The sequence below is a fragment of the Sus scrofa genome, chromosome 1 (assembly GCF_054392235.1).
Source record: "Sus scrofa isolate SSC_HxYL_T2T_F1_AM1 chromosome 1, Sscrofa_HxYL_maternal_Yorkshire_Landrace_v2.0, whole genome shotgun sequence".
Classification (NCBI taxonomy): domain Eukaryota; kingdom Metazoa; phylum Chordata; class Mammalia; order Artiodactyla; family Suidae; genus Sus; species Sus scrofa.
Window position 1 is genome coordinate 132270599 of NC_139383.1, and position 20991 is coordinate 132291589.

Below are 20991 nucleotides of genomic sequence, written 5' to 3' on the forward strand. Positions count from 1 at the left end.
TTTATGTATGTATGTATGTATGTACGTATGTCTCTTTAGGGCTGTAGGAGGCATATGGAGGTTCCCAGGCTAGGGGTTGAATTGGAGCTACAACTACTGGTCTACAACATAGCCACAGCATTGCAGGATCCAAGCCATGTCTGCGACCTACACCACAGCTCATAGCAACACCAGATCCTTTAACCCACTGAGCGAGGCCAGGGATCAAACCTGCATCCTCATGGATGCTCGTCGGGTTCATTACTGCTGAGCCACAGTAGAAACTCCCCAATAATTATTTGAAGACAGTCACTGTGATTGGAGGTAAAAAGATTTGGACAGACTCTTGCACTACCTGACGGTGTACATTTGTACAAACTTTCTGGAAACAATTTACCAAAGTCCATCGTGAGTACCTATGGAATAAAATATTGAGTTAATACTGATTGAATACAGAAGTAGAGTAGATGCTAAACCTAGTAGGTGAGAGTATGATGAAAAATAGAAAGTTTTCATAGTTTCACAGTGTCTCCCCATAGTATATTTATTATTAATTGCAAGTGGAAAAATAGTAACTTTGCAATGGAGGTACTTGCAGAGACGACTTTTGACCATTATCAGTTGATCATCACCAGTGATGACACATATTGATGTCATGTGTCTCCTGAAAAGTACATGCATCAATTCTGTGACATTCATGCCAAAAATGCATTACCTGAGTTTAATAATGAAGTAACATCAGAAAAACTCAGATTGAAGAACATCCTGCAAAATTACTGATTAGTACATGTAGTCTTCAAAAATGTCATGGGTTTGAAAAACAAAGGCTGAAGAACTGTCCTAGATTGGAGGAGGCTAATGAGACATGACAAGCAAATATAAAGTGAGATTGTGGATTGGAGCCTGAACCAGAAAAAGGACATTAGAGGAAAATTGGAAAACCTTGTATAACGTCTATGGATTGGTTAATAGTATTGCATCCTAGTTAATTTCCTGGTTTTGATCATTGTACTATGGTTCTATTTGAGGACAATAATAATAGGTATATAGAAGTTATTTTACTGTTTTTGCAATTTCTTTGTAAGTATGAAATTTTTTCAAAATCAGTACTTAAGTTTTTTCAAAAACCTGGAAATTTTTGACTTCAACATTTAGATGAAAATTGATGCCTCAGAAAAACCAGCGAATCAAATATGGCCTGGTTCTTTGGATGTAATTGTCAAAGATGATCTTCTACGACTTAAAAATGAAATTCAAGTTTTACAGCAACAGAATCAGGTGATTAAAAATCTTTCTTATGTTTTATGAGAATTTTCATAACTTGTTCAAAGGATATAATGGTCTTTTCAAAAATACAGAGACGGTATTGAGTTAGTAAGCAAGTACATTAGCAAGTGATTAAGGATTCCAATTATTTCCTTTTCTTACTGGTCATGGGGCAATATTTTCATCAGAAGGTAAATGAGTATAATTTCAGTTTTATGTCTACATAGTAGCATGGCTAATAGATATATTCTGTCCTCCTGATGTCATTTACTTATTTTGGAGAATGAATTTAAAGTCTTCTAACCTCTTTTGGTAAAGGTTTTCATTTAGGTCAGCCCATGACCAAAAAGTAAAACCTTTTTTATTTATGTGGCTGGGAAGGTTATTGTATTCTAAAACTTATCTTCTGGCTGAATGTTTTCATATATTTCAAAATCGGTACAAAATGTTTGCTCTTAACCACCAATAAGTGAATCTGGACTCTTACACGTCATGAAGAAACTTTTATAAAATTATGAAAATGATGTTATGTCAAATAATGTTATAGGGAAAGAACTAAAACACAGAGGGTATCAGGAAATGAGATTAGACTAATCCATAAAGATGATGTTTATTTCCTCTAAATACTTTATTCTTTTGTATCTAGGAACTTAAAGAAACTGAGGAAAAACTAAGAAATACAAATCAAGACTTATGTAATCAGATGAGACAGATGGTACAAGATTTCGATCGTGATAAACAAGAAGCTGTGGATAGGTGAGGTCTAAATGAGGCCTTATGCCTGTCTTCCTGGTTCCCTTCCCCTCTGCTCTCCCCCAAGCCACCCAAAAAAGACTCAAGATAAATGATTGTGTTAACCCTCCCTGTTGAGATCTTAAATTGGAGAAGATGAGTCCCTGGCTTCTAGAATTTGGAACACATTTCCCGTAGAAATAATGTTATGTAGTGAGTTCAGTTCTATAGAACCATCCAAACTGTAGTTAGTTGAAATAGTACAGCTTAAAGGCTTAACTATTTTTTATAAGGAAGAAATCTATGAGAGGAGATATGTCTTCTAAATACGAAATCATAAACTTGGAAACAGACTTTTGGAATATAACTTATGTGTGAGTTCGGTACTTTAGTATTTGTGTTTCATATAGAACCACATCCTCTATTATTTCAATTAGTTTTTAAAATTTTATTATTTATTTATTTATTTTTTATGGCCAAACCTGTGCCATATGGAAGTGCCCAGGTCAGGGACTGGAGTCCAAGCTGCAGCTGCAACCTATGGCACAGCTGTGGCAATGCTAGAACCCTTAACCTGCTGTGCTGGGCCGGGGCTTGAACCCATGCCTCTGCAGTGACCTGAGCTGCTGCAGTCAGATTCTTAATCCAGTACACCACAGCAGGAACTCCTCATTTTAATTTTTTTATAAACACAAGTCCTTAATATAGACTCTTATACTCTGTTTGAATGACTGGGCTTTCTCATGTCTAGGTTTCTAATTTTTCACTACAAACATTCGAAGCAAGAAGATTTTGAAGAGTTTCGTAAGATCATCTATTGTAAATTATTACCACTTTAGGTTGGGGAAGATCAATCCAATATTAATTATACTTTGCATTACAGGGAAGGAGTGGGAAGGAAGGAAGGGAAACCATATCATCTTTGTGTTTCTGGTAATTCTGGGTGCACCTTAGATTCTGCTGTCTCTCTGTTTCTAGGTGTGAGAGGACTTATCAGCAGCACCATGAAGCCATGAAAGCCCAAATTCGTGAAAGCCTATTAGCTAAGCATGCTCTAGAGAAACAGCAGCTCTTTGAGGCTTATGAAGGGACTCGCTTGCAACTTAGGTGAGAAGGAAAGCATTTAGCTGCCCTTTCAGCTATAGAGAGAACATTCTCTCCTTCCATCTTTTGTTCTGCAACCTTATACTTAGCTGCTGGTTTTGTGTCTCCAAGGTCTGATTTAGATAAGGTGAATAAGGAGATGGCGGCTGTACAGGAATGCTACCTGGAAGTGTGCAGAGAGAAAGACAATCTAGAAGCGGCTCTCAGGAAGACCGTGGAAAAGGAGCAGGAGGCTCAGGAGAAGGTATAGCTAGTTCATGCTGTGTTCACTTCATGTCATTACTCATGGAAACCAGTGCACTCATTCTCCTGGGGAACAGGGAAGGCATCTGTAGAAAGAAGCCTCTTGACTTTTGGCTGATTGATGCTGATTCAGCTCACAAAGGAGAGTCAATATTGAAATAATTATTACATCCGTAGTAGAAAATGGGGCACCATAGGAGAAAGTGATTCTTCCTTATATGTTTATTTATTTATTCTAAGAAGCATAAGAGAGTTCTAAAAATAAGCAAGGTGGACCCAAGTCACCTTGAGTCGGAAACCCAGGGGTCCTCATTTTGCATTTCTTTGATGCTCATGCAATTCTTCACGTCCCTTGAGCATCACACATAGTATCCCCTCAGAGATGTTTTACCCTGACCCAGTTTTTCTCAGTACCTAACCTTCCTTTTATTCTGGGAAAAGAGCAGAACTTTGAACTTGGGTCTCACCATAGGGAAAGTGGTGGTGTGGAGCTGGGAAGAGGAAGGTCTGTGTGAGTGGGGCCCTTTCCAGGGGGCTCTGATTTTTCAGGGAAGCTGGGGGGTGGGATGGGGTGGCAATACCCTCTCTACTCCTGCCTGACTTCCAAGTTGCCCTTGGTGAGTGTCCAGCAGGAAAATTACACATAAACAGTCTCCCCTCCTCTCTTTTTCCCTGTCCTGGCCTGAGCCTCATCCAGACACACATCTGATTCTCCCTTCCACTTGGACTAGCCTGCAGACCACAGTTTGAAAGCAACCTGCATCAAGATTAGAAAATATTTTTAAAGGCTTGAGTAAATGTTGTATACAGATGTTTCCAAATAGGTGATAGTAAAGCTGGCTTTTGCTCCCACAGACTTAAAAAGAATAGTAAAGAGCAGGTGAGGAATTCAATTCACTTACTGTTTTGATTATTTTTGAATAGATTAATATGGTAGAAAAATATGCCATGTATACATACCATCTAGTGGAAAAAGAGCTAAGGGGAGCTGTTTTAGTTAGTGCTGGCAGTATAAAAGTTTGAAGGGATCTTAAGTTACCTAGAAATTAAAGGCTTAGCTTAGTGATGTTAAAAAAAAAAAATTAAACTAGGGAGAACATCTACTGTGATTCTTCCCTTCCTTTCTCCTCCTTCCCTCCCTCTCTTTTTTTCTTCCTTCTTTGTTTCTTTCTTGTATGTAAATTGGCAAGAACCTAAGAGCAGTTCCATCAAAGAGGTCATTCTTTTCAGGAATATTTTTTCTGGTACTTTTAAAAGATTTGGCTGTAAAAATTGACTCTCATATAACTGGTCAGTTGCAATTAATAGCTGCAGCTGACTGATATTTTGGCTCATGAATGCTTGTGCACTGGGGCAAGAAGGAAAGTTAAAAGTGCTATTTGGCCCTTCCCAAAAAAAACTCAGAGGGTAAATTTTTTAATTTAAAACTTTCAAGTTGTCATATAGTAAAATTAACTCTTTTTCATTTAGTATCCAGTTTTATGAATTTTTAACCCATGTGTGGATTGAAACAGAACAGTTTCATCACTCTAAAAAACTACCTTGTGCTGTCCCCTTGTAGTTACACCCACCCTCCACTCAAAGGGGCAGTGTACTGAAAGCATTAAATGTTTAATTCCTTCTTTCTCTAGGGATTCTTTAGTTTTTTATTTAGATTTATATAGGCCCTTTATAAAGCTTAATATTCTTCATAAGCCAGTCAGAACAGAACTTTAAATTTAAAAGACTATCTAATCTTTTCATATTCTCTAGAAGCAGACAAAGAAATATATACCAATGTGTTTTCCAAGGTAATGTTTCACATTCACACAATGGGAGAATCTTATTAAACTCGAGCAAGCTGGGTTTATCTATTAGGGCAGTTCTTCTCTGCAGAGCTTAAGCCATTTTCCCTGCAGTTGACATTGAGGTCAGGAGCTTTGCCTGGGTACAGAATGTATAAGCCAGGCAATGCTGAGAGTCTGAGACTGTATTTTCCTATTTCATAGGGGCTCTATTCTGAAATACTTGTTAAATTAGGCTCCAGGTCAAGTATGAGCTCAATTCCAAGTTTTAAAGCTTTTATTTTATTTAATTTTAATTTTATTTTGTCTTTAATTTAGGGTCACGCCTGCGGCATATGGCAGTTCCTAGGCTAGGAGTCGAATTGGAGCTGCAGCTGCTGGCCTATACCACAGCCATAGCAATGGCAGATCTGAACCTCATCTGCGACCTACACCACAGCTCACAGCAACACTGGATCCTCAATCCACTGAGTGGGGCTAGGGATTGAACCTGCATCCTTATGGATACTGGTTGTTCTTGTTACTGCTAAACCACAGTGGGAACTCCAGCTTTTATTAACGTGGACACTTTCCTCACATGTTAACTTGGTTTGTTCAGAGAAAGGGGAAAGAAGTCATAGACACAGGACTTTCAGACTGGGTGGTAATCAGTAGAGGCTACAAATGTGTAGACAAGGCAAAAATGATCCATATCCCCATTCATGATGCCATCCCTACACACGCTGAAGCTGAGTAGTATAATTCTAATCCTCGTTCAATTAGTCCTTAGAAATTAATTTTTTAGCTGCCTGAGACATGCAAAACAAGTGTTAATGTTTTAAAACTATCCAAATATCTCCTTTCCTTGAATGATAAAACTTTTTCAACTAGGTATTCCTGTTGTATGTTCAAATGGCAGATCCCTGTGACTAATAAATTCATTACTTCTATAAAGAGAGGAAAGCAAGGTTTCCCTCACTGTGGTGGGTTGCAAAAATGGCCACATGATTCTTCCAGAATGTGTGTTCCCTTGCAGTGTGACTTTGTCACTATTGTCTGTTACAGGTAGTCTGTTTTTTTATCTGACCTTGGCCAAATGACTTACTTTGGCTAATGGGGTGTTATGTAAAAAGATACTTTATGCATTGGTCTTGGCAAGCTTGATACTCTTAGTAAAGCTTTGACCAAGCATCATGTGAAGGGTTCAGGATAATCTGCTAGGTGGTGACACAGGTGACCAAGTCATTGCCACCATCCTGGCAGACACAGAGCTAACCACTAGACATGTGAGTGAAGCTGTCTTAGGCCACCATAACCCCAGTTGTCTGCAGAGATCAGCTGAGTTGGCTTAAACCAAAACCACTGCCCAGCTGACCCACAGAATCATAAGGAATAAGAGATATTCTAAATCTCTGTATTGTCTGGTTTATTGTGTACTAAAACTAACTGATATACTCACAAACATATACACAGAAAATTAGTAGCAATTTTCTTCTCTGGGTCAAAAGATAAATGCTGATGTATTTGGAAACAACTCCTGAAGAATAGATATACAATTTGGGGATTCCTTCTACAGTCAAACAAAAATAGTAACAGTGATATATGATGTATGATGTGACAAAAGACAAATTTCTTAACCATGGGTATGAGATTGTCCTGTAGTCTTAGTATAAGTCCCCATGACCTGACTGAAGAAAGGAGTCCCTCAGTCACCAGAGATTATCCCCAAATCCTACAGCACTGAACAAACATGGATATCATCTTCTTGACATGTGCCATGGTGGAGAGGACTCAGGTGACAATTAGGTCAGAAAAAAAATCCAGGTCCAATATGAACCAGAAAAAAAATCTGGACAACCAGATAGTCAGGAATCAGAAATAATGCTAAAGAGACACAGAGCTTTTAAAAGCTTTGTTGCTTTCGACACTAGGCGTGTGAGGTACACTTCCTTGGTATTGTAGTATGTGGGTTTTAGTGTGTTTCTTCCCATGGCATCTTGTTGGGACCTCCAGAAAACTGTTTCAAAAAATTTTCAAACAAATTCTCATAGATAATTTTAATTTCTGAGTAGAGTTTTATTCACATTTTCAGATCAACTGGGTTCCTAGAATAAGTACAGAATATCATATGAATAGTTTAAATTGTTAAATTTTTAACTGACCCTTAACAGTTCTTATTTGGTAATGGTTTAGCTAGTTTTGACTTTAAAAATTTTGTCTCTGATAATAAAAAAAAAAATACCAATCTAGATTTATCAAAGGATGGATAGCTTTTAGAATACAGCAGTAATTTTTGGCTTATCTCAGAATACTGGTCTTTCAGAAATGTAAATTTTTCTGGGCTGCAATTTTTGATGGGTGGGGTGTAAATATAAATATCAGTTTCACTTTTAAAAAAGAGTATTTGGTCTTCTAGGAATTATTTATTGTGTGAGATACCTTTTCTTTTAATATAGAGATACCTTTTCTTTTAATATAGCCTTCTGCAAATTTTTTATCAAGATATTTGAGATGTAAGCAGGTTTTTACACAACAGTTTATTCAGCTGATCAAGTTAGCATATAGGAAGACCACTTGTCTCTGTTGCTGTTGTCTGTTACATACATACAACTATTATTTTATAAATTTGACTTGTAGAATATTAGTGTCATATGAGACATTTGAATTTTGTTTAAAGACATAGCTGTTGGATGAAAGAGAAGAGTATGTAAGGAACCTGCAGGTGGAACTAGAAGAAAAGTACCAAGATACCCTTGTGAAGGAGAAGGGCAAGTGGCTGAAAGAACAAGAAAGTGATATTAAACAGCAGGTTGAAAATGAAGTGATGTTAGCCAGAGCACACTGGGATAAGGAACAGAAAGAGGTGTGGGTTAAAATTTGTTTCTAGTCACCATGTTGAAAGAATGTAGTATTAACTGTAGAGAGACAGATCTTCCTAAACGGATATTAATTTTAATTGCCAAGTACATTCATAATCACTCATTTTACTTCTCAGAATCTGGCTATTGGAAGCTCACTTTTAAAACTCCTCGCCTCTTGACTCTTCTGCCTGATTCTGGGTATAATGGGTTTCGAGGGATACTTTTTTGATTCCTCAAAAATGAAGCCATGATCAAATTTCATATTGTGAAATTATTCTGATAACTCTAGACCAAATAAAATTAACAGATAATTAACCCACAGGGTGGACTAGAAGAAAGAAGTAATGACCGAGTGGTCTTAGAAGTACAAAACTTTACTTCTATCACCTAAGTAGCAAATGAGATTAGGAAATGCTTATAATTTCCAAGAAAATAAAGAACCAAATTATGGTCTTAAAAACTTAGTTGGTTGTGAAATATATCCTCAAACTTATTTAAACTAGATGCTTCTATCCACAAGATTGCTATTAATTGGAGTTTGGGGGTATGTCCAGATGATACAGTAGACTATCATCCTGTCTTTTGACCTACCAACTCCTCATCTCCTGTCCCCTCCCCTGAACTGCATTTCACCAGTCTAGAGCTGGCACCTGAAATTCTTTCACTAGTCTTTTTTTTAAATATGAAAAAAATATATATATATTGGAATATTTCTATCCATATATTTGTTAAAAAAAATGGATGGCACAAAACAAATTCCCTAAAGTTACATTGTTGCAAATTGTTTTTAGTTGGGTTTGCTAATGGGTTAGTTGCCAGGGGGATGAGAGAGACAGCTAATATTTTTGTGAGAATGATCAGGGAAGCATGAAGTGCCACACAAGCTGGCCCTTTTGAGAGAAGAAATGCAGCTAGGGTCTGTGGTAGCCAGGGAAGCTGACTGACAACTCTGGACACCCAGCAGGTGGAAAACAGGAAATTGAAGAGCACATTTTGCCATTTCACAGTTCTGCCCAGTACTAGTTATGCTTGGGTCTATCTCCCTACACTGTTGAAAGTAGAAAGGCATTCTTTCAATTAACGCTGTCCTCTTGAATGCATTGTTGACTCAGTACAATTGAATAACATAACAAACAGGATTCTAATGTGTTCAAGTAAGTAAAACTGTTTTTCAGATTGTTCAATTTTAGGTTCATTAATTATACTTATCCATTACCTGCTTTGTGGAAACCCTGGTATTGATGGAAAAACATATTAATAGCAAATGTTTTCTTCACTTTTAAAAAGTTCATGTCATCTTTGTGGTGGCAATGTCAAAGCTTCTAGAAGGTTGCATCTTGAAAGCAAGATAGGCTTACCTTACACAGTATACTTAATCTTCCATGTCACTCATGTCATGTAAGTTCAAAGAGTAACTTTCAGGATTTACTTGGAAATATATCCTCATTGACTAAATTTCTAAACCGCATGAATTAGGGCAACAGTGTCTAGATGCTTTTCAGACACGGCTGCGGTTGCTTTTTTGGCTAGCTCTTAATTCCAGTTTTTGCTTATTTGAATCTTTTTCTTTTCATACGATTTTTCTCCTGAAAACAGATCAAACAAGAACTTACTCAACAGTTTGAAAAGGAGTGGCAGTCTAAGCTGGATCAAACTATAAAGGCAATGAAAAAGAAGACCTCAGATTATTGCAGCCAAACTGACCAAGAAACCACCACTGATGTTATTTCCAAGAAAGAGATGGCAGTTCTGATAGAGGAACAGAAGCGAAAGATCCAGCAGAATTCAGAGCAAGAGAAGGACATGGCTGTCAAGGGGGCCTTGGAGAAACTGGAGGTTGAACTGGAACTCAAATATTGTGAAAAGATTGCCAAACAGGTAAGAAGCAGTTTCCCTACTGTAGAATTATTGGAACTGCCTGTCTGTTACTGAAAGCCTGTAAAGTGCTACCACTAAAGTTGCTGATAACTTTATACTTAAACATGTGCATCCTAGGGTAGGGTAATAATCTTAGGCCGTTCCTAAAATTTTCATTGTACTTCTGTCACAAAGCGGTCACCTCTCAATTTTTCTAAATATTCTTTTTTTTAATGTCTTTTTTTTTAAATAATAGGGCTGTACCTGTGGCATATGGGGTCCAATCTGAGCTCTGCAGGCCTACACCACAGCCATAGCAATGCACTATCTGAGCCATGTCTGCAACCTATACCACAGCTCACAGCAACACTGGATCCTTAACCCACTGAGCAAGGCCAGGGATTGAACCCGCAGTCTCATGGATCCTAGTCGGGTTAACCGCTGAACCACTACAGGAACTCCAGATGATGGCTTTATATCTGAGTGAAGAGCAATTTAATTATGAATCTCTCATATTTAACTTTATAGAAAATATCTTACTAAGGTGGTTCTAGATAAGTAAGCTTAAAGTGAATAGGATATTGAACAATATTTGTATTGAGACCTGAGAGTTGAATCTGCAAGCATGTCTCTTAAGTGGGAGATTGTCTAAAAAATCCCATCTGCTGCCAAAAAGCAGTAACATCACCTCCCCTAGGAAGCACTCAAAAAGCTAGCTCACTTTTAACTGGGGCATGTTACTTGGTTTCAAGAAGTGTCATATAGAGAAAGGTATAGCTCTGTGTTAACAGAATAAAGATTGAGTTATTTTTTGTTTTATCAATATTTCCTATTACAGTGATTCTCAAATTTTTCATTCTTAGCATGCCTTTACACTTTTAAAAATTAAAGACTCAACGTTCCCACTGTGGCACAACAGTATCAGTGGTGTTTTGGGAGTGCTGGGACACAGGTTCAATCCCTGGCCCAGGTCAGTGGGTTAGGGCTGTGACATTGCTACAGATGTGGCTCCGATCTGATCCCTGACCTGGGAGCTCCATATGCTGTGGGGTGGCCAAAAAAGAAAAAAAAAAAAAAAAAATTAAGGACTCGAAAGAGCTTTTTTTGTGTGTGTTGGTTATATACCTACTTAATATATTGGAAAAAAAATCTAAGAAATTTTAAAAAAGCAAGACTCCCCCAAGCATACTTGCCATTGATTGTCAGAGCAGTGACACCCCACATAGCCTGTAGTCTCTGGAGAACTGTATTATTTACACATCAAAGAATGGAAGTAAAAAAGACAAATAAGGTCTGAATATTATTTTGAAAGTAGTTTTGAACTCACAGCCTACCTTACAGGATTTCTAGCCCTCAGAGGTCCCTGGACCTTAATATAATATTATTTGTTGTTATTTTAGATCTGTTATTATTATGAAGTCTTAATACCTGAAGTAAAGTTTTAAAAAATAAACTATGCTTTTGATAAATACTTGAAATTACACCTATTCATTAAAGTTATTCTACATGATTTTACAAGGAGTCCTTAAAGTCTGGAAGCATAGGTAAATATATGCAGTTATGTCAAGAACATTTTCAATCAGTTAAAAAAATAATTTTCTCTACTGTTTAAGGTTCGGACACAGTTGAGAAAATCTTCTGTAGGCAAAGAGACATGTTTAAGGATGCTGCTTTGGTATTTATACAATTACAAATCTTGTGAAGAAAAATAGCATTATATAATAGAAAGGAAATGTTTGTACTAACTTCTAAAGAATCTAAATTTCTATAGGAGTTTAACTTTTCCCCATTTTTTCTTTTTGAGGCCACACCTGTGGCTCATGGAAGTTCCAGGTCTTGGGTGTAATTAAAGCTGCAGCTGCAGGCCTAAACCACAGCCACAGCAACAGTGCATCTCTGACCTATGCTGCATTGTACAGCAGCACTGGATCCTTAATCCACTGAGCAAGGCCAGGGATTGAACCTTCATCCTCAAGGATAATAGTTGAGTTCTTAACCTGCTGAGCTACAGTAGGAACTCCTCCCCATTTTTTTTTTTTTTTTTTTTTTTTCTTTAAGGACCGCATCTGCAGTGTATGGATGTTCCCAGGCGAGAGGCTGAATCTGAGCTGTAGCTGCTGGCCTACACCATAGCCATAGCAACCCCAGATCCAAGCTGTGTCTGTGATTTAAACCACAGTGCACATCAATGCCAGATCCTTAACCCACTGAACGAGGCAAGGGATTAAACCTGTGTCCTCATGGATGCTAGTCAGATTTGTTTCCACTGAGCCATGAGGGGAACTCCTCCTCCCCGTATTCTTAACTCCCTCGAATTTACCTGTAAATGTATTTAGCATTTTTGTGGAAAAGTCAGCCCCTTATATCGCTAAGACATTCTTAGTGATATATACATGTGTATATCTTTGTATTTCAAGCAAGGAGAGAAGGAAAGATTATTTAATAAATGGTCTGTGGTAACCTGTAATAGATTTACAACCAGATCACCCTCATAACTCATCAAGTCTTATATTTTTGCCTGAATTGAAGGAACACCTTCATTTTATAGTCACACATTCATCCTTAACAGCGAAAAAATGGCTAGGAGTAAGGCTGTAAACTATATTGGTGCATGTGAGCATGTGTTTATATGTAGGACAGGACACTGAGGAGGTATACTGACACCACACTGCCTTCCTGCATGTATTCTCCTTTTTCCCCCCAAGATAAATTTGTAATTTCTAATTATAGTAGTGGCAATCAAACGTATAGATTTCTACTTCCTGAAGGATTAGAATCTACTGTTTGGGGTAAATGGGGTGCTTGAAGTCAGTTTAATTACTGTAATGCAATATAGAGTAACATACACATGAAATTGTATCTGCATATGGGATCTTTCTGAAATTTTATACCTCTCTTTACTTCTTTTCTCTTGCAATCGCTTTCCTGCAGGTAGAAACAGCTGTTCGAAATGCTCGTCATCGGTGGCTGGAAGAACTGCCTGAGCTTGCAGAGTATAAATCACTTGTAAGAGCAGAACAGAAGAAGTGGGAAGAGCTACAAGAGCAGTCTGTGGCCAAACGGGTAAGAAACTTCAGGAGGGCCTCATCTCAGTCCCAGGTGCTCCCACCTGCTCACTGCATTGTGGAAGGATTAAGTCTGTAATGGATGTTCGGCATCAACTCAGGGTCCAACTCATCAAGCTGTTGAAGGGAAGATGTGTATTTCAGGTTCATGCAGTTCTCATAATGTGGAAGATAACCTTACCCACGGAATAAAATCCCTTTCTACCTTGCCCTGTCTTAAGGTGAAATTGAGAGAAATTAGCTATATAGTGTCTTTTCATAAGCATGACTATTATTTTCTGTGCTGTGTCAGCAGTCTTTTTTTTTTTTTTGACCACCCCATGGCATATGGAATTCCTGGGTCAGGGATCAGATATGAGCCACAGTTGTGACCCACGCTACAGCTGTGGCAGTGCCAGATCCCCAACCCATTGTGCTGAATTGGGGATCGAACCTGTGTCCCAGTCCTCCAGAGATGCTGCTGATCCCATTGCACCATAGTGGGAACACCATCTAGTCTTATAATATATTCTCCTTTATATTTATTTTTTATTTTTTAATTTTTTCGTCTTTATAGGGCCGCACCCAAGGCATCTGGAGGTTCCCAGGCCAGGGGTCTAATCGCAGCTGTAGCTGCCAGCCAATGCCACAGCCACAGAAACGCAGGATCCAAGCTGCGTCTGCCACCTATACCACAGCTCACCGCAATGCCAGATCCTTAACCCACTGAGCGAGGCCAGGGATTGAACCCGCAACCTCATGGTTCCTAGTCTTATTTGTTAACTGAGCCACGACGAGAACTCCCCTATTCTCCTTTTTAGATAACCAGCTCTCCTTTCCGGGGATATCATATTCCTTGACTAGAAACATCATATATTATAACCATTTGTATTCTCCCAACTTCATTTATTAGTGTAGACCAGTTCTAATCACAATGCCAATAAACTGAACATAGTTTTGAAATTTGACACAATAATTCTAAAATTTATTTGGAAAATTGAAAAGACTAGAAAAATTTTTAAATATTCTGGACAAGAAATAGTAGTCCAGCCCTAACACTTAATAGAAGATGTTGGAAAGCAACATTTCAGCCAGTGTTGAGTCACAAAAATAGAATTCCTTTTCATTCAGTACTAGACAGACTTCAGAGATAGGCCCAAGTATGAATAAAAGCTTAATAAATTGTTTCAAAACAAAGGAATGAGGAATCCTTTCATAATAAGCAATCTTGTGATAGCCAGAGAGCACTTTGGAAAAATCATTTTCCCACCCCTTGCATCACAACAGTCTCTAGGTTGATTCAGAAATTAAACATTTTTTAAATGAAAGTATAGAAAAATTAGAAGAAATTGAATATTTCAGATGTGTCATAATAACTCAGTTGTGAGGCAAAAAGGCCCAGTAGCGGAGACAGATTAAAGTAATAGGATAAAACATGCATAAATATTTAAAACATTTTTGTTTATATAATAAAAAAGTGAGGGAATAATAAAATAAGGAAAGTAAATGAATCAAATAGAAATATTAATATCAAATATGATAAGAAGAACAATACAAATTTGCAAGAGAAACATTCTATGAATAAGTACCCCAAAGACATGAACAGATAGTCTTCATGAGAAGTCCAGATAGCAAACTTAAGGAGGGAATCCTGAGTATAAGCACTTCTAACCAACTCCTAGGTGAAGTGATGCTGCTAGTCTTTGGACCACACTTGGGTGTGAGTAGCACTATTCCAGATAATTATTCAGCCATAAAACATAGTGTTCACATGTTGCAAATCCTTCTTCCAAGTCAAATGAGGTTAGCAAGAGCCAGTTTCATAGCACTGGCTGCAGAGTTCTTGTAAGATTGGACTGGTCCAGCAAGATCTATGAAAATTTAAAGCCAGTTCCCAGAGTCCAAAATAGCCAAGTTGGTTCAGTGGTTCCTGTACTTTGCTCCACATTTGAAAAACTTGAGGATCTTTTAAAAAATACTGTTTCTGGTTCCCACCTCCAGGCTCTATGTTTCAGTGGGTATAGTGTGTGGCCTGGGCATCAGGATTTTTAAAAGCTCCTCTGCTGATGCTAATTTTCAGTAATATCAGGAAACACTGAATCGGTTAATGCAGCCAATTCTCCGAGTAAAACTCTATGTGAGAGGTTGCACACTTTGGGTGAAGTTGAGTGGATCATCCAGAGTCCCTGGGATCTGCCACCTCTACCCAAGTTACCTGGTAATGATTTCCAGGCACCTATTATGACAGGACCTGTTTTCCTTTTAGGGAAAGGAAACTTGTTTCAAACATGTTTCACATCGCTATTGAGTTATTCTGCCAGTAGCAAAAGAATTTTGCTGTGAATTCCTCTGTAAAGCTCATCTTAGACAGTAGGTTCCTTTGACCTGATATACGATGCAAAATTTTTGATTTATCTCCAACTATTCAGGAACACGTTTTATTGAATAAAGGTATACAACATGTATCTAAGAACCCATATAGTTGAAGATGTTAGCTATAATTACATAATAGCTGATAATTAAGAAAGCAGACCTCTCATTTCAACAGTCAAAGCATATATGTGCTATTGATTCATAGCAGGCACCACTGTCTAGCCCAAACTTTTGGAGAGGCCCTGCTCTTCTTTTCCATTTGTATCCTTATGACTTCTTTCAATCCCATTAGGAAATATTAGAAGGAAAAGAGACTCATGGTCATCATCCTGTCTGCTCATTATTAAAGAAGACACTAAGTGCAAAAGAGATTAAGTGACTTTTCTAAGTCCATACAGCCAAAAGTAACAAACTATGTAACATTTTTTTTTGTCTTATTGTCTGCCAGGCTCTGGAAAGTGATTTAAATGAATTATTTCCTTTAGTCATTTAATCCTAAAAAGACTCTGTCAAGTGGGCCTTGTAATTATCCCCATTTTATAGATGAAGAAACTGAGACTCAAAGAAGTTGAGGAATGGGCCTATGGCCCATAGCCAGTAAGTTAATTCCAGCAGTTTGTCTCCAGAGCCTGTTGAGTTAACTGCTGTGCTGGGCTGCCTCTATAATCAAAGGCAGAGTTGGAGCCAGGACTCTGGCTTTTCGATTCCCTCTTAACTTTTTGGTTATGTACTGTTAGTTTCTATGATCTACGTCTTGTTTTTCTGTTATAAAAAAAATTGAATTAATGAAAAAATGAATTTTTCAGTTTGATACTGTCATTTAATGAACTGTAAAATGCATTAAAATACATTGTCAGCAAATTATTGTACAGGTATGTTATATTCCTCAATAATAGTAAGATTTCCTATTGAGACTGCTCTTGCTTCATATAAAAGATAATTCATTCGTTGGCTTAAATTTGAGACAGCATCTGTATTAAAAAAATTATGAATTTTTCCCTAAAGTTAGAGATAATTATGTATTTTTGATCAGTTAAAAATTTCTAGTTATCCATATAGAAACATATGGAGACAAAGTATTAGGTGATTTAAAATAAGGGAAATGATCCTTAAGTTCAGGGTAAGTGTATTTTAGGACCAACCAAGGTCTTATCTAAATTTACTCTTCCCCTTTAATTTTGACTTTAAATCTTTTCCTAGTAAGTGCAGAGATTAACCCAAATGGTTACTTTAAATTTTTTTTTTATTGCTGAGGAGAATCATGACAAGTTTTTAGTGTACATTGTTATGTCCTCTAGATATCGTTTGCTGTTTCTGAAGCTAAAGAGACATGGAAAAGCGAAATTGCAATTATGAAGAAAAATGCCATACCTGGAAAGGAACTGGAAGAGAAGATTCATTCCCTTCAGAGAGAGCTTGAGCTGAAGAATGAGGAAGTCCCCGTGGTTGTCAGGGCTGAGCTGGCAAAGGCCCGGAGTGAATGGAACAAAGAGAAGCAAGAAGAAATCCACAGACTTCAGGAACAAAATGAGCAAGATTACCGGCAATTTTTAGATGATCATCGAAATAAAATTAATGAAGTGCTTGCAGCGGCCAAGGAAGACTTTATGAAACAAAAAACTGAACTACTTCTTCAGAAGGAGACAGAATTGCAAATGTGTCTAGACCAGAGTCGCAGAGAATGGACCATGCAGGAAGCCAAGCGGATCCAACTAGAAATCCAGCAGTATGAGGAAGACATCCTAACTGTGCTTGAATTTCTCTTAAGGGACACCCGGAAGGAGCAAGCCAGTGGTTCAGAAAACAAGCCTCTTTTGGAGCTCCTTTCAACTTGTTCTTCAAAATGGGTGTCTGTGCAGTATTTTGAAAAACTGAAGGACTGTATCCAGAAAGCATTCCAAGATATACTTTCCCTACTTAAAGAAAGTGTTGACTCCGACTGGGGAAAGGTATGTTCCTGATAAGTGAAAAGAGCTATTATTAAACATCAAGGATGATTGGAGAAGTTACATTTCATATTTTTTCCTCTCTCCATTTTCCAGTTTCATAAATGTGAGACACGTGTTTTTACCAGTGGTTTAAAAAACTATTGTAGCAAATCCAAAAGATTGCAGGGTTGGTTGGTTGTTTTTTTTTTTTTTTTTTCTCCTCCAAACTTTACTTCTTCATAGTGCCACAAATATGAGCAGAACTTTTAGACATCTTTTCCCTAAAATATATACATATATATATATATATATATATATATATATGCATGCTATTCTTTGTAAGGGGCTGAGACTTCAGAAACTGGATAACTTTCATTCCTGTTTTGGTTTTTTGGGCATGACCACTTCAAGAAATATGCATTGTATTAAACTAGGGTTTCTTGAGAGCTTCTAAAGAGTTTGGAAGCCTGTTTCTTGCCCTCAAGGAATTTATATCTCATGTAGGCAAAAAATGCCAAGTACAAAGAATACTGATGTAGAAACAAACAAATAGAGGGATGGCTCACTCACACAAAACCCCGAAGCCGGAGTTCCCGTCATGGTGCAGTGGTTAACGAATCCGACTAGGAACCATGAGGTTGCGGGTTCGATCCCTGCCCTTGCTCAGTGGGTTAACGGTCTGGCGTTGCCGTGAGCTATGGTATAGGTTGCAGACGCGGCTCAGATCCCGCGTTGCTGTGGTTCTGGTGTAGGCTGGCAGCTACAGCTCCAATTCAACCCCTAGCCTGGGAACCTCCATATGCCGCGGGAGCGGCCCAAGAAATGGCAAAAAGACAAAAAAAAAAACAAAAAAACAAAAAAAACACAGAAACCCCGAAGCCCAAATTTGTTGGTGTACTACATATGTACATATAGAATGAATTAGTTGTATTCTTTTATGTATAAGTACTCTCAGATATCAGCTTTTAGTTTGTGTGGAAGATCTGATAAAACCAGTTTTTCTGCCTATGATAAAAGAAATTTAGATATGCAAAAAATCCGGAATCATATTCTAGGCATTGTGCCCAGCCCATTTCAAGACAGGAAAAAAAAAAAAGCTAATATCATCAAAATTGTCTGATAGAAGTGTTGAGACATAAGAAGAGTTGAGTTTCATTAGAATATAGTGATTAAAGATTTACAAGGCCAAGATTGAGCATTTGGTATTAATGTCTACTGGGAAGAGTTATAACCTAGAAGAAGGAAATCTGCATTCTAGTCCCGTACTTAGGGATCGCTAGCTTATCCCTTGGGTAGTCATAAATTATAGTTGCTCATCTGAAAAATAAAATTCAAGTCCGTGGTCTAATTCCTTGCATTTTGGTAGAATACAGATGACACACCTTGGTCTTTCTGCGTCTTCTGTTTGAAACAGTGCAGAATTTTAGAGCCAAAGGAACCTGAAAGATCAGTTTACCCTGTCCCAGTTCAACCCAGTTGATATTTTTAGTCTTGATTTCAGAAAGCTGTTAATGCTTAATAGTTACTTTTCATGTAAAGAATAATTGGGCCAGATTACTTCCCGTGTATACTGCTGAAATACTTTGAGACTATTTTTAAAAAGTAGATAATTAAGAAGAATTATTAATAATAGACTTTGAGGATAAGAAGTGGTGGGGAAATCATGTTATATGATTGCAAGTTTACTTTGCAATCATAAACAAAAGGAAATCTTTCTCTGCTATAAAAGTCAAGAAAATACACCACCTTTCTCCTACTATTAATATATAATCAACCCTGTGGTCTTTTCATAGGGCTTAGAATTGTGCAAGCAGTGTAAGATTCTCTGGGTGACTTTTATGTGTCTCACACCTATGTGGAGACAGAATCACACAATTTGGCTAAGAACTTAGACTTTTGCAGTTTTTATTGAGTGGGGCCAGATTCCATCCCTGAGAGAATTGTGGCTCTGAAATGCCTAATCTGGCATTTGTCACAGAACCATAATACACACAGCCTTCTGCTCTCTCAGAGCTAATTCACTCTCAGGACCTTGAGATAAAGCAATGAGTATAAAGCAGTAATTATAAATTTGCAGTATAGGTGCTATAAATGTGAAGAGCTAGGATCATGATTGACTAAATTTATGGTTTTTAGAACTGTTTATGAAAATTAAAACTGGAAAAAATGACCAATATATATAAAACAAGTCATTAAAATAACTTAGATGATCAAGATTTTTTAAATGAAGAGGATACAAAAGAATACAGTTTCCAATAAAATGAATGCCTTATCAAATATATAATTTAAATTAATATACTAAATATATTAACATAACACTTCATAATGGGCAAAAGAAAAATATTAATGAGAATGAAATTTTCAAGCAAACTTAATGGTATATGTTTTGTCTTCTTTTTTCTTTTTTTTTTTTTTTTTTTTTGTCTTTCTAGGGCCAAACCTCCTGCATATGGAAGTTCCTAGACCAGGGGGTGAATCAGTGCTATAGCTGCCATCCTGTGCAATAGCCACAGCAACAACAGATCTGAGCTATGTCTGTGACCTACACCACAACTCATAGCAACTCTGGATCCTTAACCCACTGAGCGAGGCCAGGGATGGAACCTGCATCCTCGTGTATACTAGTTGGGTTTATTACCCCTGAGCCACAATGGGACATCCTGTTTTGTCTTTAATTATCACCAATATCAGTTAAAACTAAGCCAAAATTTTGCTGCTTCTGCCTTTTGCCATCTTGGCCTCTCTCTAATTTTGAATAGAAACTGGAAACATTGAGTACCATGAGGTTCAGTTTTTATTACTCCTTTTGGCCTCAACCTTATACTGTCTTGATTGCCTAGAGTTTACATTGTCTCTGTACCTATTGACCTCCTCTGCTTCTTTTGAGCTGGCAGCATGGGCAGATTTCCTGACAGTGAAGTAATTTTTCATAATCAAAATCAAGGCTTCTAGAATCAAGCATTTATAATGTGTTTTAAGTAATTAAGCAGGACAGCTTTCTTAAGATCACTTGTTCTATTTGAGATTTGGTAGTTGTCCAAAAATCTGAAAATATATTACTTTATTTTTTTATTATTTTTTTCATTTTATTTAATTACTCAAATGAATTTATCACATCTGTAGTTGTGTAATGATCATAACAATCTGATTTCACAGGATTTCCATCCCACAGCCCAAGCACTTCCCCCCACCCCCCAAACTGTCTCTTCTGGAGACCATAAGTTTTTCAATGTCTGTGAGTCAGCATCTGTTCTGCAAAGAAGTTCAGTCTGTCCTTTTTTCAGATTCCACATGTCAGTGAAAGCATTTGATGTTGGTGACTCATTGTATGGCTGACTTCCCTTAGCATGATAGTTTCTAGGTCCATCCATGTTGCTAAAAATGCTGGTATTTCGTTCTTTTTGATGGCTGAGTAATATTCCATTGTGTATATGTACCACATCTTCTTGATCCACTCCTCTGTCGATGGACATTTAGGTTGTTTCCATGTCTTGGCTATTGTAAATAGTGCAGCAATGAACATTGGAGTACATGTGTCTTTGTGAGTCGTGGTTTTCTCTGGCTAGATGCCCAGGAGTGGGATTGCTGGATCAAATGGTAGTTCTATGTTTAGTTTTCTGAGGAATCTCCATACTGCTTTCCACAGTGGTTGCACCAATTTACAATCCCACCAACAGTGTATGAGGGTTCCTTTTTCTCCACACCCTCTCCCAGCACTTATTGTTTGTAGACTTTTGGATGATGGCCATTCTGGCTGGTGTAAGGTGGTACCTCATAGTGGTTTTGATTTGCATTTCTCTAATAATGAGTGATGCTGAACATCTTTTCATGTGTTTCTTGG

At 37.6% G+C, this 20991-nt stretch overlaps 1 protein-coding gene across 18 annotated transcripts in view; it reads left to right on the top strand.

The window, feature by feature from the left end:
* The window catches only part of CEP152 (centrosomal protein 152), a 103627-nt gene that overhangs the window by 58425 nt on the left and 24211 nt on the right, over nt 1–20991 (top strand). For all 18 annotated transcript variants that reach the window (XM_005659632.4, XM_013993032.3, XM_013993031.3 and 15 more), the window contains 7 exons: nt 1135–1257; nt 1892–2001; nt 2956–3084; nt 3193–3325; nt 9545–9826; nt 12737–12868; nt 16521–17171. In XM_005659632.4, the coding sequence (XP_005659689.2) occupies nt 1135–1257; nt 1892–2001; nt 2956–3084; nt 3193–3325; nt 9545–9826; nt 12737–12868; nt 16521–17171 (1560 nt within the window). The remainder of the gene's footprint in view (nt 1–1134; nt 1258–1891; nt 2002–2955; nt 3085–3192; nt 3326–9544; nt 9827–12736; nt 12869–16520; nt 17172–20991) is intronic.